Here is a 21351-nt window from a genome sequence, read left to right as displayed (position 1 = left end):
AGTTACATTATTTTGCTTTCTATAGTTAAACAACTGTTAGATCGGGGGTCGGAAACCCGCAGTTCTGGAGCCGCATGCGGCTCTTTAGCGCCGTCCTTGTGGCTCTCTGGAGCTTTTTGAAAAATGTTTGAAAATGGAAAAAGATGGGAAATATGTTTTTTGTTTTAATATGGTTTGTGTAGGAGGACAAACAACATAAACATTCTTAAAGTTGTCCAGTGCTGTAAAAATGTGGAGAGTAAATATTAAAGTTAATCATTTCTGTCAACGAAGATTTGCGTCATAGCCTGCGACACACGTTTCTCTCAGCAGGGCGGGATGCCAGGCAGGTGGCTGTTGTAAACAAATCGGCGGCTGTGTGATGGGCCGTGGATCTCAAAGGGAAAGGGAGAAAACTAACTGAGGAGAACAGAGGATTTAACGTTTCTTGGACCGAATCATTTGCATTCATTGAATTCATCTTACATGCCCGATGTTGAGAAGCTGACCAGTCATGTCCGAAAACAGAAGTCACATTAAACGGGTAAGAACACCATAGGCACATATTTAGTAACAAAGTGGCTGTTTTTAAAAAGTGATTTCTGATTTTCGTCAGAATATATTTGGAATGACACTTAGGGATATAATTGTAATTTGTTGCTCGGGTCCGAGTGTTACAGGCATTTGCCTTGGACAGCTATTTAGGGTGTACTTGCATGACCTTTGAACCAGGAAGTTCGTCCGGTGTGAAATGCCGGCAACTTATAGTTACAGTTAGGCAACTTATAATAGTTAGCGAACGGATAGTAGGCTAAGATAGGATTGGGCTCCATCATACCCCTGCCACCCTAATGAGGGGAAAATAGATGGATGAATATGTGGATAATGTAGTTAAAGTCAATTTGTGTTTCCCATTAGTATTGCAAACAGTTTCAATAAAAGATATTAACAACTGTTGAACTGCTAGAATGCTGTCCTAGAAGTCGCAAGATGACATCATCGTATCATTTGCATATGCTGTTTTAAAATGATGTAGACAACAAAACACATTATGTGTACAACCACAAATAACCTTGATTCTTGGTTTGTTAATTTAAATTGTAAATTGAATGAGTGGATGGGGTCCTTGATGATTGGGGCAGCTCTCCTGTGGACTCTGTGGTGGTAGATGCTCTGCAGAGAAAGCAGTGAGGTCCTAATGATCCTCTGAACCACTCTCTGCAGGCGTTTGCGGTCCATAGGTGTAGCACTGCCATACCACACAGGGATGCAACTGGTCAAGATGCTCTCCACTATGCAGCTGTACAAGTTGAGGATGTGAGGATCTTGGTAGACATGCCAAACTTCCTCAACCTTCTCAGAAAGTACAGCTGCCTTCTTGACCAGCTGTGTGGTGTTGAACGTCCATGTGAAGTCACCAGTGATGTGGACCCCGAGGTACTTAAAGCTGCACACCCACTCCACTCAAGCTCCCTGATAAACATTGGCTGATGAGGTCTAATCTCCTTTGTCTTGTCCGTATTGACGGTGAGGTTGTCCTCACCAGGCTAGCAGAATCTCCACTTCCATCCTGTAGGCTACTTCGTCTCCCACAGTGATGCGTCCTATCACTGCAGTGTCATCAGCAAACTCCAAGATGATGTCCTTGTGGGAGGTAATGCAGTCATGCATGAACAAAGTGTAGAGTATGGGGTTGATGACACTGATGTCCTTGCTAATCCTGATAGCCTGGACTCTGCCAGTCAGAAAGTCCAGGAGGCAGTCGTAGACGGTGGGGTGCAAACCAAGTGTTTTGTGGAAGGTGAACTCGTTGAAGGTGGAGCCGTAGTCCACAAAGAGCATCCTAATTATGGAGTCTTATTTTCTACGTGTCGCAAGGAATGAGAACAGCTGCGATTGCGTTTGAGGTGGATCTATTGGTCCTGTAACATATTGAGGAGCCAATGTGTCTGGGGTGCTACCACTCTACTATTACTACTCTGCCACGTATGGAGGGACACGATGGTTGTGGTCTTGAAGCAGGGGGGAACTGCGCTCTGGCGGAGGGAAAGGTTGAAGATGGAGGTGAAGACATCCACCGACACATTGCCTATTGTAATCGTAATGTTTATTAGGGATTGAGCACTGACCAGTGCGAAAGCCCTATTCTAATAGTAATGGTTATTATTATTAGGGCTCGAGCACTGACAAGGTGGCGCTAGTGAGTCTGCATGCCCGTCCGCTCGCGTACCCCTGAGCGCGCCGGGGTGCTTGAGCCCACTCATCACTGCTTGCAGTTTTAATTATTATTGGAGTTTGAAAAACACAAAAAAATGTAAAACTGCACCGGACTGCTGTTGCTATTTTAAAATGCCTGAATCATGTAGCTACAAAAGGGAAGTAAAATATTAGAAACACTGTATTTCTGCCACTACAACATTATTAAATAAATACCTCTTACAGTGTTAGTCAAAACTGACATTTGTCTTTGTAAAGCAGAAATTTTATACTACTTAATTTGTGCAAGTTTGTTGTGGCCAGTGACCATGGGGCCCCAAGTGCAGTAAAATGAATAGTATAATTTGTTAAATGATCTTCCCTGGCAATAAAAAAACAGAACAAATACATGTATATAAATTTATTTGAGATAGATCATGTATACATATAAAAACATACATATATGCTGACTTCTGGACAATTGATCTCCTAGTATGGTGAGTCTGTGTGCAAACCAAATGATGAATGCAGCTCGAATTTCTCTACCTGTTAAAAAGCATTTTGACAGGACTCATTTCCTGCTAGGGAGATCTCTGGTTAAACCATTCATTCTAACTCTGTATCTAAAAAATTAAACTAAATATGGTGGAAACACTATATGAAATTATTGCATCCATCTTAGATGAACATAATTGTATCTAATAAAAGGTTTTATCAGGCTTCATAATGGTCCAGGTAACCTAATAATAAAACACTGCCACCTAGTGGTGGTGAACACTTAGCTCACCCAATGAGTGATCACAGTGGATACCTAAGATGCATAAACATGAGGAAAGATTAGGTGCAGCTCACTGTATCATTCTTGCTCTCCCGGGCCCGGTTTTACAAAAATAATCTGCTGGAATTTGGGTAACAGATTGGATCAAATGGGTTTTTCAAAAGAAAAAACATATCATACAATCCGATTAGATCACGTACTTCAATGTTGGTCTTGATCCAGATCAAACCTTCAGTTTGGGTTGTTCAGAACTTTTAAATAGGATTGCGATCACTTTGATCCAAAATATCTGGATTAAGCTGATCCCATCAGAAGGGTGGATTCAACGTGGATTTCAGACCCAAAATGTAATGAAACTTTAAAATTATATTACATAATACTATACAGTATTTCAATCAGGCAATATAGCCTACAAGATATCCTATTTATTCATAAGGTTTTAATTTCATGTATTCATCTGTCCAACGACAGTGATTATGTAGGCTATAACCTATTCAGCCTTTTAGCCTTACAGCAAAGTAGAGTTTGGCCTCATAAGATAATCCCCCAAACAGCTGTCAATATTTAACAAATATATTTATTTGTGATTATTTTTTTCATGATTAAAATGTAATGATTTTTTCGGATCAGACTGAGCCAATCTGATGTTGCCTTCTCAAAAGTAAGATAGATTACGTGATCATGGATGATTCTTATGAATCATGGATAGTTTAAAAAAAAAAAAACTTACCAAATTCAGACTTAACCTTTTGAAAAACCGGGCTTTGGGTGTAATGTTAGGACCACTTGTGATAAATATACAAACAACACACAAAGTTAAGATAAAATTACAGTGAACAATCATCTGATTATGATGCTTCTGCACGCTAGCAGAGAACAGTGAGATAAGTGAGCAACAAACACTGGTGTACTGGACCACAACACAAAAGATAAAGTGGACTACTTCAATCCACATTAAAACAGCCTCCTGGTGAAGGACATAAGAGGCGCTGTGGTGGCTGGTGTAAGGCACAGTTGTGGTGCAAAACCACGGCTAAGAGAAGTACAAGTTCAATGATGGTGGTGTGTACGGTTGTCTAGTCGTTTGATATGGATCCTACGTACAATTTGTTCTTGCTCCTCATCTTCATCCAGGTGATGGGATCGTCCTGCAGCGCCCCCTGTTGCCTCTAGTAGAGCATTGTCCGGCCCTCTCCCATCATGGGACTCGTACAGGAGGATGTTGAGGGTCTCCTCATAGATGCGAGCCTCAGGGAACTCCACCTAGTGTACACGTGCAGAGGTCCACCACAATTAAAGAGACCTGATCCTGCTCATTTCAGGGGCTTTTTAAATCATATTGGATCCCAGTGGGGCACTATAGTATGTTTATTTAAATAAATACACCATAAATAAGGTTGTGTACAGAGTAAATCAACATTCTTCTCCTCTACACAGATTCCCCAGCCTCCTCCTTGACCATGCCTACTCTGTTCTGATTAGTTAGAGGTCGAGCAGCATAAAAACGAAATCAGGGATAAGTTAACTCAGGAGTACAATTTAAACATATAACATAGTCTGAAAAGTTGGAATTGTTGGCTTGGACCCCCTTTCAAAGAAATAAGAATGCAGACAAGCGATACAGAAAAATGATAAGACAAGCTTACCTTCGTCTGCTTCTTTTCGGTGGCATAAACAATGGAAGTGCAACACACTTCAGCAATCTTCCGCCCTTGTCCATAAAAGGACCAGCAGCAGATCTCATCCCCAATCACATCTTTGATGAAGAGGACACGACCATTGAAACGCAACGACAGCTTGTCGAACAGCTCAATATTTTTCAGCATGTTGTCATCTGAATTGCTGGGGGGGGGAAAAAAATACAATTTTATACCATTTCTTGGGTTTTAGCTCTTTAGACATTGGAGGCATCCTCACCTGGTGTACGAATACTTGTTATTGCTTCTGTTATACAGCAGTTTAACTGTAGGCTATGAACACACAATAACCAGTTTAGAGAAAAAAAAACCAAAACACTTAATTGCACATTCAGTAATGCAACATACCTTATTTGCAGTTGCAATAAGCTTCTGCTCCTCCTTAGATGATGTCATTAGAGGCACTTTACATAGAGGTTCATAGGTTTCTTTGTCCTGCAGGGGATTTTTTTAATAGGAGTAAAATGAAAAATACAATACCAGCACAATTGTGTTTAAAGGGGACGTACTATGCTTTTTCCACTTTTCTGACCTATAGATGCTGTTAAAATTTTGTATTTTCATGGTAATGGTTTAATTTTATTTGAACATGTATCAGGTTACAATCTGTTTATGTTACATTTTTTCACTTCCTGCCTTCCCAGTATGATTTGTTTTTACACAATAGGTCCCCTTTGAGGTCTAATAACTTTAGAAAAAGTGCAGCCTATTCTGGAGTCCCCCAGTGATTGCAGTACCTGCAAAGCAGCTGTGCATTCATCAGCAAGGCCTTGGACGAGGTAATACTTGGCTTCTGCAAGCAGCTCCTCAGTTTCCCGTCGGCTATCTGGCAACAGCACTGCACCATCTCTCAAGTAGTTCAGGATTGTTCCAAAATGTTTACCACAGCGATCAATCAAAATCCAACCTTTATGTGGGAATAAAGCAAAAGTGTTGTTTCTAACTATTCAGATCCTTTTTGCTATGAAGTTCTATTTTTAAAATGTTGCTAAGGTACTGTATATTTATATGCAAAAGGCAAATAACGTTTCAATTTTCTCTTATAATCAAGACATTTAAATTGCATAAAAACTATAAAATCCAAGTCTTCCATCCAAATTATGAAATTGTATGAAACAATTACGCAAATATAAGACAACCCTTAATATGTATTTATATAAGACGTGAGAAACTCCATTTGGGCATCTCTGTGCCAAGTTTGCATGTTCTCCCTGTGTGTGCATGTTTTTTCTCCAGGTATTCCGGTTTACTCCAACATTCCAAAAACATGCATGCTAGGTTATTTGCCGACTCACAATTGTCCATAAGTATGAATAAGTGTGAATGGTTATTTGTCTATATGTGCCCTGCGATTGGCTGGCGACCAGTCCAGGGTGTACCCCGCCTTTAGCCCAAAGGCAGCTGAGATAGGCTCCAGAATACCCCTGGAACCACAGTGAGGATAAGTGCAATAGAAAATGGATGGATGATGTTGTGGAAAAATGTATCATCCTAACTATGACAATGCAAAGAATTCATTGTAAAGGAAAGGAGACATTCTTGTAACTCTCCTGATACCACCCTCAAATGGGAGTTAGCTTACACCTCTATTCTCCTGGCATGGTTTGTCATGGTTTGCATCCATGCTAGATAACCTTCTGACTGAGAGGTCAACTATGTTTGAAGGGACCTCCTGTTCTGACTTTTTTCTCAAGAAAGACTATCATACATTCAGTTGTAGGTACATTAGATATTTAATGAGTGGCTAACCTTCACTGTCGGTGAGGACCTCCATCCTGCCACTGAACATGGCCTTGAGCATGGTGTCCTGCTTGGTCAGGGTCTGCATTGTAGTGTAGTACAGAGCGCCACCCACATTTAGCTTCACATATTTCGAGCTTGGGCTGGAGCCTTTAAAGGATGTGGTCCGGGTTGTGGCTGCCGGCACTGCCGAGCTCACGGCACTCTCTCCTGACATCTCTTCCTGGAACACAAGAAGACAGTCCGTCAGAGCAACTTTGGTGGTTTGCGCTAATAAGAACAGAGGGCAGGACATCCCTTACTATATTAAGCACTCACGCTGACGATGCAGTTTCAAGTTAACTTTCCTGTTTGGGGCACTCAGTCCTATTTCCTTTTACCTGTATGGAAGTCATTTTGTATGGTCAAAATTAAAGTGTCATTTTGGTAGGATGTGAATAGCTAGAATACAAAATTACTGTATTATCCCTTGAGGGAGTTTCTCATTGTCTCATTTGCCAAGTGCTGGCTTGGATGGGGTTCACTTAGTTTTCTTGTGTGATGAACATAGTTGTTGACCTACTCATGGATGTTGTGAATTGGCATTATGGAAATAAAACTGACTCAACCCCCCAGAAGACACAATACAGGAGAACTACACTTTAAACAACACTAACTCACAACCCAAGGAATGTCATTAAAGGGGTTTTAGGTTATATAATTTGTACTCATAAAGATGTCTCTGAACACATCTGATGATTGTTTCAATCACTATTTTTATACAATGGTGTGAAAACAAATTTAAATATTAGGTGATGACAACATTCCCTTATTATCAAAAAATGAAAATAGCTACTCTGCTGACTTTTAAACCAGATTTTAATCACAAGCCCCTGCTTTTGTGTTGACTCAATGTTAAATGCACTATTTTCCGGTATAAAATCTGCTCAAAGTTCTTAAAAATGTAGGGTAGAGAAGTGAATGATGCACCAAAGTTCAAGCATTGCTTTAATCGGATGAGAATTGATCAAAGACTTTATTCGCAAATTTCTAAATAATAATATTCGGAATTACATTATTATTCTGCAGAAAAAGTGCCTTGAGTTGATCTTGTCCGTATGACTCGACAATCGAGAAATGTAGTAATTTTATTTAAGACGGACAAGCATAGCGCGCTAGCTTGTGGCTATTTAGTGATTATGTGCTCATACAACAGCAAAATTACATAATTACAATCATAATGACGATTGCTTTATCGACACGAACTCAATAATGAGTTTGTGGGGAGTCTGAATAAAAAAAACAAGATCATAATTACCATAGAACCACAGCAGACTTCGTAACTGTAGCTTGCTAACGTAAGTCAGCTAACACCCACTTCCTTCCGGTCCATGGCTACGCAGGTTTCACAAAGACGTCACACTCCCCATTAAAGAGACAGTTTTACATTATTTGCTGTATAATGTACACTACACGTTTTATAGTAAAGACAACTGTTAGATAAACAATACAGTTTATATTGTTAAAATACCCATCATATTTTAAAAATGTTCTCAAAATTTACAGTAAAACAATTGGGTAAATATGAACGTTTTCCACACAAAAACAAAAGCCTCCCCACAAAAAAACATGGACTATGTGGCATGAAAAGTACTACATAAATTGCATTGTAGCTAGTTCGGGTAATATTACAGCATTCTTGTTTTGCGTGTACTTATGACAAACGCCTTTCCCTTTTGCACCAAAATATAATACATGTATAGAAGTAGTCTAAAAAGTCTCTTTTTCATGTTTTTTAATGCAATATGTGACTTGAATTTAAGTACATCTTAGAGGTTAAATCATAATCACACCTGAAAATAAATTTGATCCCAATTAATTTAACTAAGAAATATATGCATTACAGTATAATTAATCTTAAACGCGTTTCCACTGTTGTGTAACAGTAAAATCCTTCCCCTTGACTCATAAAACACACTAAACTAAAAGCTTTATTCAACACCTGACAGACTGTTTTTGATTATATTATTTGTATAATTATAATAGTATGGAGATAATAATATATACATCATGTAATCTGCTAAATAATTGATACTGCGAGACAAACTGTGCCGACCCGGAACTTATTTACTGAAACACCGTGGATTAATGGATGCAGTTCGTGTACGGCTCTGCTCTCATTGTTTACATTTGTAATGATTTATTCCTCCTGTTTCCGAGACTGTCATTGGCAAGGTATTATCTCTAATCTTGAAATGATCGCAAATATCAACAAACCGATGTGAGAAGCTCACATTTGAGACAATATTTAAAGCATACTTGCCTCGAACTAGCACTGGATGCTAACTGTCTCAGCTCCATTCTACATGCATCGCTTGTTTATCCAAAGATGACCAGTTAGTTAGTTTATCAGGGTTGCCCTCTGCTTGGACCCCAAAGACAACAACATGACTGTGGAGGTATAGCACCAGGCGAGCCTTCAGGCCCAGACAACACCTTATACGAGAACTTCCGCAGGTAAGTGTACCCTGTCTAGTCTTGTTGAGGGGAGACCTTAGCATGTTCATGTGTCGCCAAGAAGTGCAGCAATTAAATGTAATTTATTATAGGGCGCACAATGTTTGGGGCACCTCAAAGCGCCAAGTCGGAATTCCTGGATAAAGCCAGGCAGGCAAGAGAGGAGAGGAAAGGTCAGAAGGACAAGGAGAGAGCAGCAATCCACATCCAATCCCTTGTCAGAAGATTTCTATGTCGCTGCAGGCTACAAAAAGAAATAAGGTGCTCCAAACTTGATAGTAAAAAAAACTGCTAATCCGTGATCTGTGTCACCTTCTACAATAATTCAAAATTTTTCGTCTTTGTCTTACCAGGAAAGAAGTAGATGACTATTTCCAGGCTTCTGCTGCAACATCAAAACGAAATGCACTCTCACTTTTTAAAATTGCTCGTAAATTACTGTTCGTTTTTCACCAGGAGGATAAAGCGGTGAGTTATTAGTTTTGCACAACTGTCAACAGACAGAGGTCTTAGTTTGCCTCATTTTTTACTGATTAATTACTAATGTTGTTAACATTGACCAGCCACAACATTAAGTGCACTTGCACAAACATAACACAAGTTTGGATTGATAGCATCTATGAATTTCAAGATGCCAGCTTTATCTATAATGCACAAACTCTTAAGTAGCAATGTTTACATTGATTTCACCCTGGCTCACTATTGATTCTTATACTTTTTATTTAGGGAAATTATTTTTGTCACACTGTACCTTCGAAACTCTTTTATATCTTCAAATTTTATTAACTTGGCGATTTTTTTTTTATTTTTATCGCCGACAACCCTTCCCTCCCCACCCGCTTGAGATATGTTAAAGTATTCAAGGACCAGTTACAGCAGTCACTGAGTACACTTAGACTGTAGGCGGGGCTTGTGCACTAAGCAAGAGGCAGGGCTCAAGGCTGCCTTATGTCAGGTTTCTCTACTCTATTTGATCAGGGAATGTCCCAATTCATTTCTGGGGCTCTGAAAATGTTTATAAACAATAGGAAACACATTGGAAATATGTCAAAGTATTCAACACCAAGTTAGAGTAGTCACTGAGTGCACTTAGACTCTTAGGCAGGGCTCAAGGCTGGGTTCGTTCGTAGTTAGGAAGCACTTTGCGTCTGTAACCAATCACAGCGGAGTGCCCATGCCTGGAGCGGGCCGTGGGTGGAATAATTTAAAACAGACGGTTTGGCGGGAAGTACAAATCCAAGGAAATGCACCTGAAAAAGGTGTAGATTCTGGTGATCTAGAGAGCTTTCTGTGCGGGTTATTGTGTGTAGCTGTTCTATAGCAGTCCACAACTTAATACAAAGGGTTGAAAAATGAGCATAATAGGTCCCCTTTAAATGAATTGCTGATAATACTATCTTTGTCATTGCTTAATGTTAATAAAGCTCTGTTATAGGATCTAATTATACCGTGTGCAGATCTACCTAATCTTATGGCCAATCAGTTTGAATTGTCTTTAATGTTTGTTGCGCAGAGGTTTGAGAAGCTGTGCAGGGCTATTCTTACCAGCATGGAGGTTGAAAATGAGCCTAAAGTGAGTTTTTTTTTTAAATATATATTTTTTACCTGTATTTCTTGTCAAGCAACTTTAAATGTGAATTTTTTTCGTCTCTCAGGTCTGGTATGTGTCGTTGGCGCTCTCCAAAGACCTCACAATCCCTTGGTTGAAACAGATTAAAGATGTGCTGTGGACTTGCTGTCAACTACTGAAAAGCTTAAAAGTTAGTTAAGAATTGATGACGTCACACTAATGCCAATTTTTAATAAGTTATGTAGTCAAATGTGGAATTCCCATATGATTTCCAGCCTGACATACTACAGGACAACAAATTGGTAACGCTGTATCTCACCATGCTGGTCACCTTCACGGACACGTCAACATGGCGGATTGTCAGGGGGAAGGGTAGGTCTGCAGCCACAGCACACACATGTTTTTATTTTGATTATATTATTTTGTTATAACGTTTAATTTTATCATTCAGAATAAAATAACAGTTGATGCTTTTGTTTTTTTTTTTAGGAGAAGCTCTCCGACCTGCATTGACAAGAATTTGTGAGAATATCATGGGTTATCTCAATCAAAAGGGATTCTATTCAACATTGCAGGTTCTGTGTCTTGTACATTAAACTCATCACTCGGTACACTTGCACAAACTAATGAAATCCAATGTCAGAAATCCTATCAAAAATCTGCAGAGAATTGGACAATTACATCAATTTTAGCCGCAAAATGTCAGCTGTAATGTTTTCTGGGGTACACCCTGGACTGGTCACCAGCCAGTTACAGGGCACCTATTGATAAACAACCAATTTAGTCAACACGGTATATTTGTTTGGAATGGAGGAAGAAAGTACCCGGAAAACACACACACAGGGAGAACGTGCAAACTCCACACACAGCTGCCCCCAAACAAAGATTTGAACCCTCAATCTCCTGACTGTGCGGCCAACATGCTAACCACCACTCCACCATGCAGCCCTCCTTTAATGTTCTTATTTAATGCAATTTAGATAATAAGTTGTACTTTGTAACACTTTTTTATTTTCATCTGTAAGTTCATGAAGAACATTGTTATTTCTTGTTCAGATCTTGTTGACCAACGGCTTGGCTCGCTCTAAACCGTCTCTCTCCAAAGGCACTTTAACAGCTATCTTAACTCTGTCATTAAGGTGAGGTGAAGTGTCAAAGACAAACACAGTGTCAACATTAATTCGTTTCTGATTTTTGTGTGTGTGCTGTTTTTTTTTTAAATATTTAGACCAGTCATCGCTGCTCACTTCTCAGATAACTTGCTCAGATCATTCCTCCTTCACATCATGTCAGTTCCAGCTGTGGTTTCACACCTGTGTGTGCTCACTCCAGAGGTACAAAACCAGCTTTAAATATGATAAATAACATACAACTTAATATGCACTTTTATGATGTTGTCTCTTTTGCAACAGTGTATAGCGTCATTTCAGACGCACAACCTTTTAAGGAGGTTTATCCTGTTTCTCAGCCGTGAGGAACAGTGCTCTGATATTTGCGTGTGTCTAGAGGGAAGCCACACACTCTGCTTACTTGGTACAGTATTTGATACACAATGTTCTCTCCAAATTGTTCACAGGTGAGACAATCATGCCATTTATTTCTGTCTGTGTTAATATACTGTAGGGAACCTGATCCATTTGGGCTTCCTTAATGAGCGAGTCATAGAGGAGGAGGCCAATCACTTAGTAAAGGACCTAACTGACATGCTGTCCTACTGCCAGAGATATGTGTCCCAAAAGAAGTCCAACCTCACCCACTGGCACCCTGTCCTTGGCTGGTTCTCACAAACTGTAGACTATGGGTGAGTATTGGAGATGCCGTTTACATAGCACTTTGTTAACCTGATGCATTGGGACTGGTGTACCAAATATCGCGGCCAGTGATTGTATGTTTCTGACTTCCTTTACTTCCCTCTAATCGACCTAAACTTGATAACCATTTGCTTTTCCATTTTCTTATAGTTTGAACGAATCAATGCCACTGGTCACTAAGCAGTTGCAGTATCTGTGGGGCGTTCCTGTCATTCGGACTCTCTTCAGTGACGTCCTCTCAAAGAAGTTGGAGAGTCAGGAGCCCACTCCCTCACCTCCGCAACCTAGCACTTCACAAAACAATCTACCAGTTAAAAGTAAGTGATGAATCCAAATCATGATTTTTTAATTGCTGTTTTTTGGTGGTAAAATGTATGAATGTATTGATACCACTATTTAAAAAGTCAGATACCGATACCATACCATACAGATACCATAGCTTTAATTTAATAGAGTGATTGGTCACCAGACAACACAGCAACCTTGAAAATGAAAGTTAATCAAGTGAAACTTTGTACAAAGGAAGAGCCACTCACTCTCTACACTTTTTGAAAATGCACAGACAAATTTAGCTCTTACAACAGCCTTTCTTCTTATTCTTCTTTACCTTTCTTCTTAGCTCAATCAGGGGTGTCAAACTCGTTTTCATTGAGGACCACATCACAGTTATGGCTGCCGTAAGAGGGACACTTTTAGCTGTCAGTATATATCAGAGGTGCAGCCCATGGGGACATTTTTGTTGGCCCGAAGAGAGAGCAAAATGGTGTGAAAATAGGTGTTAATAATAACACGCTGTGTCACCAAAAACACAAAGTGAAGTTTTGTCTTTTAAGTCCATAGAATTTCTTTTTAGCTTTTTTCAAAATACCCCCGTATCCTTTGAGGTTTCCAAATACAGAACTCACTGGAAAAGTTTGTACACCCCTGATCTCTGTGTGGAGTTTGCATGTTCTCCCCGTGCATGTGTGGGTTTTCTGTGGGTACTCCGGTTTCCTCCCACATTCCAAAAACATGCTAGGTTAATTGGCGATTCCAAATTGTCCATAGGTATGAATGTGAGTGTGAATGGTTGTTTGTCTATATGTGCCCTGTGATTGGCTGGCGACCAGTCCAGGGTGTACCCCGCCTCTCGCCCAAAGACAGCTGGTCTAGGCTCTAGCATGCCCCCATGACCCTAGTGACAATAAGCGGTATAGAAAATGGATGGATGGATTTCCCCACACATTTTTTTTTTTTTTAAACTAACAAATTGATGGATAACTTTGTAATGATAAGTAAAATGAGAATGCCAAGAAATTAAGGTGTTGAGATATTCAAGTATTTATTTTTGATGCCAAAAAATGCTTGGAATGTCAAAAAAGAACAAATACATTTAAAAGGAAAAGCTGAAGTCCATTATTGACACATTATTTCCGGGCTTTCGTGGACCGCAAAATCATGTGTCAGGCCACATCTGGCCATCGGGCATTGAGTTTTGACACGTGCTCTAGATGACCGTGAAATTCTACTTTAAAACAATGATGTACCCTACTTTTTACAGGTCTCTTCAAGAGAGCATTCCAGAAGTCTGCTTCTGTACGAAACATCTTGAAGCCAGTGGGTGGAAAGCGAGTGGACTCTGCTGAAGTTCAGAAAGTGTGTAGCATCTGTGTGCTCTACCAGACTGCCTTGTCCACACTGACACAAATACGCCTTCAGATACTCACTGGTCAGTACATTATGTTCAAATATTTGTGGACCACTACAACAGGAACCATCATGTTGTGTTTCCTACTTGCAGGTCTGACGCATCTTGATGATCTCTTGCCCAAGTTGTGGGCCTTCATCTGTGAGCTTGGTCCACAGGGAGGTCTCAAACTCTTCATGGAATGTCTCAACAATGACACTGAAGAGTCCAAGCAGCTTCTGGCTATGCTCATGCTTTTCTGTGACTGTTCACGGCACCTCATCACGTATTGTTATCAATTCTTTTAGTCAATTGTTCCATATTACACATTTGCACATGTTCATAAGTTGATGTTAATGTGTTCTAGAATCCTGGACGACATTGAAGTTTATGAGGAACAGACCTCCTTCAAGATAGAGGAGCTCCTGACTATTTCTTCTTTTTTGAACACATTTGTGTACAAAATGATATGGGATGGTATCCTAGGTGAGTGCACAATATTAAACTGTGAGAGAAATGTTGCCTTCACAATGCTAGGAATGCCCTGTTTTGATTGATGAGGCATTTATTTGTTTATTATTGTAGCTAACGCTCTCTGTCTCTCTCATATGTCAAACAGAGAACGCGAAAGGGGAGAAACTGGAGCTATTCCACAGTGTTCACGGGTGGCTGATGGTGCTTTATGAACGTGACTGCAGGCGGCGATTTACCCCAGATGACCACTGGTTACGCAAGTGAATACAATAGCGCAAATTTCTTTCTTCGTCTTAAACATGTCAGGGATTAATTTGAAAGGCTTATCTTTTGCATCTTCCATCTGTTGCATTCAGGGACTTAAAGCCCAGTTTGCTGTTTCAAGAGCTTGAGAAAGGCAAGAAAAGAGCCCAGTTGTTACTGCAATACATTCCACACGTGATTCCTCATAAAAATGTGAGTTGACTGACTTTTGAAATGTATTTGATGTGTTTACATAGAACATACATTACACTTTTTTTAAAGGTATTGGGATTAGCATTTCACCCGCATCTAAAGTATAGAGGTAATTTTTTTTACCATTGCTTTACTTCATAATTCGAACCAATTTCAACCAAAGGCCAACGGCAATACTTATTTCACATGGTAATTTCCTTCACTGGGTGTGGGTGTTCATTTTTATATACCGGTATACATTCCTCCCATGATAAGAAAATTATTTACACTGGTACAAATGATCATTTAAAATGGAAAAGGGCAGAGTGTATGATTTAGTTGATCAACTAAACATGTTGAAATGGAGATAAACACCGGCAAAAGTTGTCGGAACCTCCTCTTATGAATGGAATCTACCGGGGTAGCATAGTTTGGCGTGCGGTTGAATGTGTGCAACTTGGACTGGTTGAATATATTTTTACCGTGTTGTGTTTTACCGCGTTTGACACTGCCAGATGAAGACGTGCAGGTTCTGAGTAGGAAAAAAAGATGGGCTTGCACTCAGCTCATCTTTATCAGACATTATCAACACACAGAGAACAGACTACTGGCTTTCAAAATAAGAGCACTGTTTACCATCTGTGTAAACAGAATGTCAACAAAATATCTTACATATACAGTTGGAATTGCATGGGTGACTACATCTTCCTTAATCACAAGCACAAGTATTACAGTTTGTTGAAGATTTAGTAGCAATGTGTGCCACGGCTGACATCCCATTTGAAAAGTTAGCCAGATTGTTACCAATAAATAAATGTGCTTTACAATTTGACACAAGTGTATTTCATTATATGGCTTAAGGCTTTTTATAGAAGACTCCGCTGAATTTAATTATATCATGATGCATGGTAAAGTCTATATCGGCCAACCCTAAAGTGCACCAAACTTTAATGGGTTCTTTCTTGTCCCCGTTCCAAAATGTCTGGACGGGGGACAGTTTTAGCATGAATTGGCTGACGACAATGGAACTCAAGAGTGCACAGACCTCTGCCAAGGCTTCCATATGTCTGCTAACTAACTTAGATAAATGGCAATGAAAACATATATTTCTAGGAGGAAATAGCATAGTACAAATCTTAATAATATGACAACTGTACTGGTATTTGGTACCTATGAAGGTGTTCAGTTTGGTCCTGATGCAAATTGTTGGTCCTTGAAGGTATAGGTCCTATTTGTGCCATTGCAGTTTCTGCTCACTCACGCTCTATCTCTACTTTCAGAGGGTGCTGCTGTTCAGGAACATTGTCACGAAGGAGAAAGAGAGTCTCGGGTTGGTTGAAACCAGCTCCGCCTCACCGCATGTCACCCATATTACTATTCGCCGGTCACGCATGTTAGAGGTATGAACACAAATCAGATAGATTATGGGGAAACATATGAGCTGTTCCAAATAATCCTTATGTCTCGTATCTGTAAGGATGGATATGACCAGCTCCGCCGCTTACCTGTGAATTCAATAAAAGGCGTCATTCGAGTGAAGTTTGTGAATGACTTGGGAGTGGACGAAGCCGGTATTGACCAGGACGGTGTCTTTAAAGAATTTCTAGAAGAAATCATTAAGAAAGTTTTCAACCCCGCTCTCAACCTCTTCAAGGTAACTCATTTCTTTGTGTTTTTCAAGCCATCTTAGTACTTATTTTCTACTAATTTTTTAAAAATCCTCCTCAGACCACCAGTGGAAATGAGAGGCTGTATCCTTCGCCTACTTCCTACATCCATGAGAATCATTTGCAGCTCTTTGAATTTGTGGGGAAGATGTTAGGGAAAGCCATATACGAGGTAGGATTCGTACAACACAGAAATGGTCGCTTAGCGTTCACGTTGGAAGATTGTACAACATTGGGATCTTGTTTGTGTGTATGTCTTCAGGGTATTGTGGTGGACGTCCCTTTTGCCTCCTTTTTCCTCAGTCAAGTATTGGGTCACCACCACAGCACTTTCTATAGCTCCATTGATGAGCTGCCCTCACTGGACTCTGAGTTTTACAAGAATCTCACCTCCATCAAGGTTGATTCAGCCCTTCTATGCTTTGTCTATTTGTATCAGATGTATTGTTCATATTTTTACATATGTTTTACAGCGCTATGATGGAGATGTAGGGGATCTGGGACTCACATTATCATATGATGAAGATGTTATGGGGCAGGTAAGTAGGGAAATGTACAGTCAGTGTTACTGGCAACATTAGTTTGACTCTTCACTTTGACTCTTCAATTTTTCTGGCTTCAGTTTAAATTTCAGTCTGTACAGTACAGATAAATATAATAATATTATATTTTAATAGATTTTCAATAGTATTTCTAATCATTGGGCTGTACATTTAATCCATACTTGGACTCTTGTGTGTTTCCACACAGCTAGTTTGTCATGAATTGATACCTGGAGGAAAGACCATCCCAGTCACCAATGAAAACAAGTATGTCGGCCCATATGAAGTTTCTAAAATGTGAAGAGATTTTTTCTTTTTTTTTTTGGTTTTGTTGACTTTTGTTTGAATCCATCTCTCTACAGGATCAGCTACATCCACCTCATGGCTCACTTCCGGATGCACACGCAGATTAAGGAGCAAACTGCGGCTTTCATCCGGGGCTTTCGTAGCATCATCAACCCGGAATGGCTGCACATGTTTTCTACACCCGAGGTTCAACGTCTTGTCTCAGGAGACAATGCTGAGATTGACTTGGATGACCTCAAGTATGTCATCCAGCCATCCTGTCGCAAATTAAGATTTCATAAAGTGTCGTCATCATAAATTTATAAATGTGTAACTCTAGAAAGCACACAGTCTACTATGGAGGTTTCCATAGCAGCCATCGTGTCATCATCTGGCTGTGGGACATCCTGTCCAGTGACTTCACCGCTGAGGAGAGGGCGATGTTCCTGAAAGTATGCTCTTCTCTATTTATTTCCAACATTTTTCACTTTTGCACATAACTAATCCACTCTTGTGCAGTTTGTTACCAGCTGTTCAAGACCTCCTCTCCTTGGGTTTGCCTACCTCAAGCCACCTTTTTCAATTCGTTGTGTGGAAGTGTCAGACGATCAGGTAAGACAGATGCTCTGAAATCTACCGTCTACCATTGGGCTCTTTTCACACTGCATCTCAATTTCGATGTTTTTGCTCATATGTGACCTTAATCTGATTTTTCATACCTGTGTGAACAGCACAATTCAGATTTTTTGGATATAAATCTAATATGTATGCGATGCGACTGCAGTATGAACGGTCAGGTTGCGTATGTCCGACCTGTACGTCATTGAGAGCCGAATAATGCCGTGCTTAAATGGAAAGGCGTGGTTTATCGTTAAAAAAACTTGGATAGAGGTACTTAATTATGTAGGTAGACGTTCTGCTCATCCGAAAATGATTACTACCTCAATATGCTTTAAAATATATCAATGAATGACCATGATGTATTGTCCTCTTTATGCTATGCTATGAAATACTGTACACAACATTTTAAAATTTACCAGACACATTAGGTGAGGAGTGGGGGAGTGGTTAGCATGCAGGCCACACAGCAAGGAGACCCAAGTTCGAGTCCACCCTCTGGCATCCCTGTGTGGAGTTTGCATGCGTGTGTGTACTTTGGTTTCCTCCCACATTCCAAAAACATGCTAGCTTAATTGGCGACTCCAAATTGTCCATAGGTATAAATGTGAGTGTGAATGATTGGTGACATTTTTTCCATATTAGTGGTGGGCCTCCACAAATAAATGAATTCATTGGAAATACTGATGCAATGCTTTATACACTTTCTCTTCTAATAGCATGCACAGTTGTAATGCGAGTGCACTGTATACTTTGTATTCTTCTATAAATGTATTATGAATGATTAAGTTAATTGATAATAATTATGCTCGTCATGCATCTAGGAAGGAAATATATTCAGTTCTCCAAGCCTCATGTTACATTTGTGGTTCAGGAGTCTCTCTTTCTAGCTTGGTTCCTAAACTTTATTTTCTTATTGCCAGGACACCGGGGACACCCTTGGTAGCGTCCTCAGAGGCTTCTTCACAATCCGCAAGAAGGAGCCTGGTGGTCGACTGCCCACTTCTTCCACATGCTTCAACCTGCTCAAGCTGCCCAACTACAGCAAGAAGAGCATCTTGCGTGACAAGCTGCGCTATGCTATCAGTATGAACACCGGCTTTGAACTCTCATAACGCCTGTTGAACAAGAACAATCAACATGGGATGTGGAGCGGCCTGACCCAGGAGAAAGGCTCTGCTTGCTGAGAACTTCTATAAAGTTAAGGAGGAGTCATGAAGAACTACTCCATTTTGTCTTATTCAAACACCCGGAGGATTTCCATTTAAACTCCCTTACAGTGAAATGGGGATGCTGATTTTGCAGCACAATCACATTTTTCACATTTTCCTTAGCCATACCTGAAATCCAAGGTCATAGATACTGTTTAACTCCATGAAATCCATATTTATAGTGGCTCAGTCTTGGTTTCTCAGGCTTAACACAATCTTTTTTTGAAGTGAACTGGAAAGCAATACAGATGCAATGCAAGCCATTAGACATGTGAAAACAAAGTGATGCAATGGTAATACACTTACAAATTTGGACTTTGGTTTCCATGCATCCTTGAGAGGGTATCGAATGAGTCCTGAAGTGTTTTCCATTCAGTAAATGCAATTCATCCAAGAAGACACATTGGTGTCTTATGTTCAACCTCACCCGTCCTGTGTTGCTGACACTACAGCCCATTTCTGGGAAAGTGATGTTACTCAATTTCAAGACAGGACAGTCTCTTTTTTTGTCTTTACACCGATATGGTGTGTACTTTAAAATTGAAGATCTGCTTTATTTGTGGTGGAGCACCACAATTTCTGCATATGGAAGATTGACGTTTTGTTTTATTTAATTTTTTTAATATCGAAGTCAGTTTTTTTTTTGGTCATGCATCTTTTGCGTTTGTTATAAAATACCCAAAAATGTCTCGCCACATCTTGCGTGCGTTGAGGTTTTATACTTCATACTAGTAAGACATGAACATCACTACACCTTTTGATTAACGCTGAGTGCCTCATGTACCGTCATCCTCCCTTTTGCTTACACACCTCTGATTGTATTTCAAGTGTAACCAATAATGTTATATATTGGAAACAAGCCATAGAAGCGGGGCTGAGCTTATTCTCAGAAACCCAACCAATCTACTACCACTACAATAACAACAGAGCCTTGAGGCTTTGACAGTTCTCCCGTTGGCCTTTCAAAGCCATGTAGTGACGAATTACCAGTTTAAAGAAGCCTCCTAAACATGATGTCATGGACTGGCTCACCAGCCTAATGGGACTACTGCTCGATTTCATGTTTCTTTGGATGGAAATGATGGAGAAATGTTTCTGCTGTTGGGGAATGTTAACTTGTAGGGCTAAGTTTAATCTTAGTCAAGAATGAACTTGAATAGTTCAGCTATCAGTGAAAGGTTATAGAAGCAAGCATAAAAACACAACCAAATCTGTCATTATGCAAAGAAAAAAAAAAAAACTTGTCTGCCATGAAAGAGTATAGATCATTTTGTCGTTATGTCAGCGCTACCATGTTGGCTACTCTACACAAATATACACAAGTCCTTCACAATATCAGTGCAAGTCAGTGTCTGTCCCCATGATGTACAACATAAATGTCATTATTGGACAGAGAGTAGCATTTTGTACTTTTTCACAAATTTCAACAAGGTGCGGGTCTATGGAAAAGTCAATTGTATGAAAGCAGTAAATTTGAGGGTACCACCGCACTAACAAACCAAAACCTTGTGTGTTAACTTAAAATGTACAATGTTTACTTTTTTTTAAGTGTTTAACACACAAATTCTAAATTCAGCCCATAATATTTGTTGTGGTTAAAGGGCAATCATTGAATTTAAAACTCCAGAAAATGATTGTTGGGACAGCACAAGTCTTTTTTTTCACTTCAGTCACTATTCAGTAACTATTTAACAATTCAAATAATAAATAACAAAAAAATCATATATTCTTTTATATTTAATTATTACTTATTTGGTTCTCTAATTGGCTTAGAGAAAACACATTGACCTCATTTGCTGGGCTACCTAACAAAATACAATTGCGTGCGACTATAAAGCCGACATTTTTATTTTTAGTGTACTAAAGCCTACTAACTTTTCCCCATCCATTAGGATGACCTTGATGTGCACACAGAAGTTCAATTTCAAATGATGTCAACAGTAATGCACTCAACTTTTAGTACGAAAATGCCATCAGAGACATTGTCCGTTCATATGAGATTTGAATTGTCTTAAGTGTCTTTCAAGCTGATTGCACTATGGAGTGATATTTGTACAAAGCGTCTTCTGTGTGTGGGAGATATGTCATGTTAAATAATGCACACCAGTATCATATAAACCACTTGCTTCCCTCCCATTGAACAGTGTGTGTTTTTGCACTTCTCATGACGTTTGTGTCTGATTGCA

General features: G+C 39.7%; 2 protein-coding genes across 3 annotated transcripts; one reads left to right on the top strand and one right to left on the bottom strand.

The window, feature by feature from the left end:
* The first annotated feature begins 307 nt into the window (after positions 1–307).
* Positions 308–21272, top strand: ube3b (ubiquitin protein ligase E3B). Of its 2 annotated transcripts, none has more exons than XM_058069996.1 (28): positions 308–523; positions 8809–8886; positions 8979–9147; positions 9240–9354; positions 10400–10459; positions 10542–10646; positions 10732–10828; positions 10946–11031; positions 11513–11595; positions 11685–11790; positions 11869–11989; positions 12080–12257; positions 12418–12584; positions 13808–13975; positions 14048–14219; positions 14301–14419; positions 14553–14667; positions 14764–14863; positions 16123–16242; positions 16320–16496; positions 16571–16681; positions 16772–16909; positions 16983–17048; positions 17260–17318; positions 17414–17596; positions 17677–17788; positions 17856–17948; positions 18878–21272. In XM_058069996.1, the coding sequence occupies exons 3-28, from the start codon at positions 8987–8989 to the stop codon at positions 19067–19069; spliced, it is 3204 nt and encodes a 1067-aa protein (XP_057925979.1). In that variant the 5' UTR covers positions 308–523; positions 8809–8886; positions 8979–8986; the 3' UTR covers positions 19070–21272. The 2 variants fall into 2 exon arrangements, with proteins under 2 accessions (XP_057925979.1, XP_057925978.1); XM_058069995.1 differs by lacking the exon at positions 308–523 and adding an exon at positions 1691–8604.
* On the bottom strand, positions 2590–7788 carry LOC131127774 (BTB/POZ domain-containing adapter for CUL3-mediated RhoA degradation protein 3). Its single transcript, XM_058070000.1, has 7 exons — positions 7688–7788; positions 6400–6613; positions 5388–5557; positions 4999–5085; positions 4871–4923; positions 4600–4795; positions 2590–4216 (listed from the first exon to the last, which is right to left on the bottom strand). The coding sequence occupies exons 1-7, from the start codon at positions 7688–7690 to the stop codon at positions 4004–4006; spliced, it is 936 nt and encodes a 311-aa protein (XP_057925983.1). The 5' UTR covers positions 7691–7788; the 3' UTR covers positions 2590–4003.
* Positions 21273–21351: the final 79 nt, after the last annotated feature.

Source organism: Doryrhamphus excisus, chromosome 4 (assembly GCF_030265055.1).
Source record: "Doryrhamphus excisus isolate RoL2022-K1 chromosome 4, RoL_Dexc_1.0, whole genome shotgun sequence".
Lineage (NCBI taxonomy): Eukaryota > Metazoa > Chordata > Actinopteri > Syngnathiformes > Syngnathidae > Doryrhamphus > Doryrhamphus excisus.
This window is presented reverse-complemented; position numbering and strand designations above follow the sequence as displayed.

Bases quoted from the DNA above. Each gene is read 5' to 3' on its own strand.
- LOC131127774 (XM_058070000.1), bottom strand. The intron at 5,558-6,399 runs GTTAGCCACTCA...TCCCACATAAAG, and splicing joins GGTCCTCACCGACAGTGAAG to GTTGGATTTTGATTGATCGC. The intron at 4,796-4,870 runs GTGAGGATGCCT...TCCCCCCCCCAG, and splicing joins AACAAGTATTCGTACACCAG to CAATTCAGATGACAACATGC.
- ube3b (XM_058069996.1), top strand. From the start codon at position 8,987: ATGTTTGGGGCACCTCAAAGCGCCAAGTCGGAATTCCTGGATAAAGCC. The intron at 16,497-16,570 runs GTAACTCATTTC...AATCCTCCTCAG, and splicing joins CCGCTCTCAACCTCTTCAAG to ACCACCAGTGGAAATGAGAG. The intron at 17,597-17,676 runs GTATGTCATCCA...GTGTAACTCTAG, and splicing joins ATTGACTTGGATGACCTCAA to AAAGCACACAGTCTACTATG.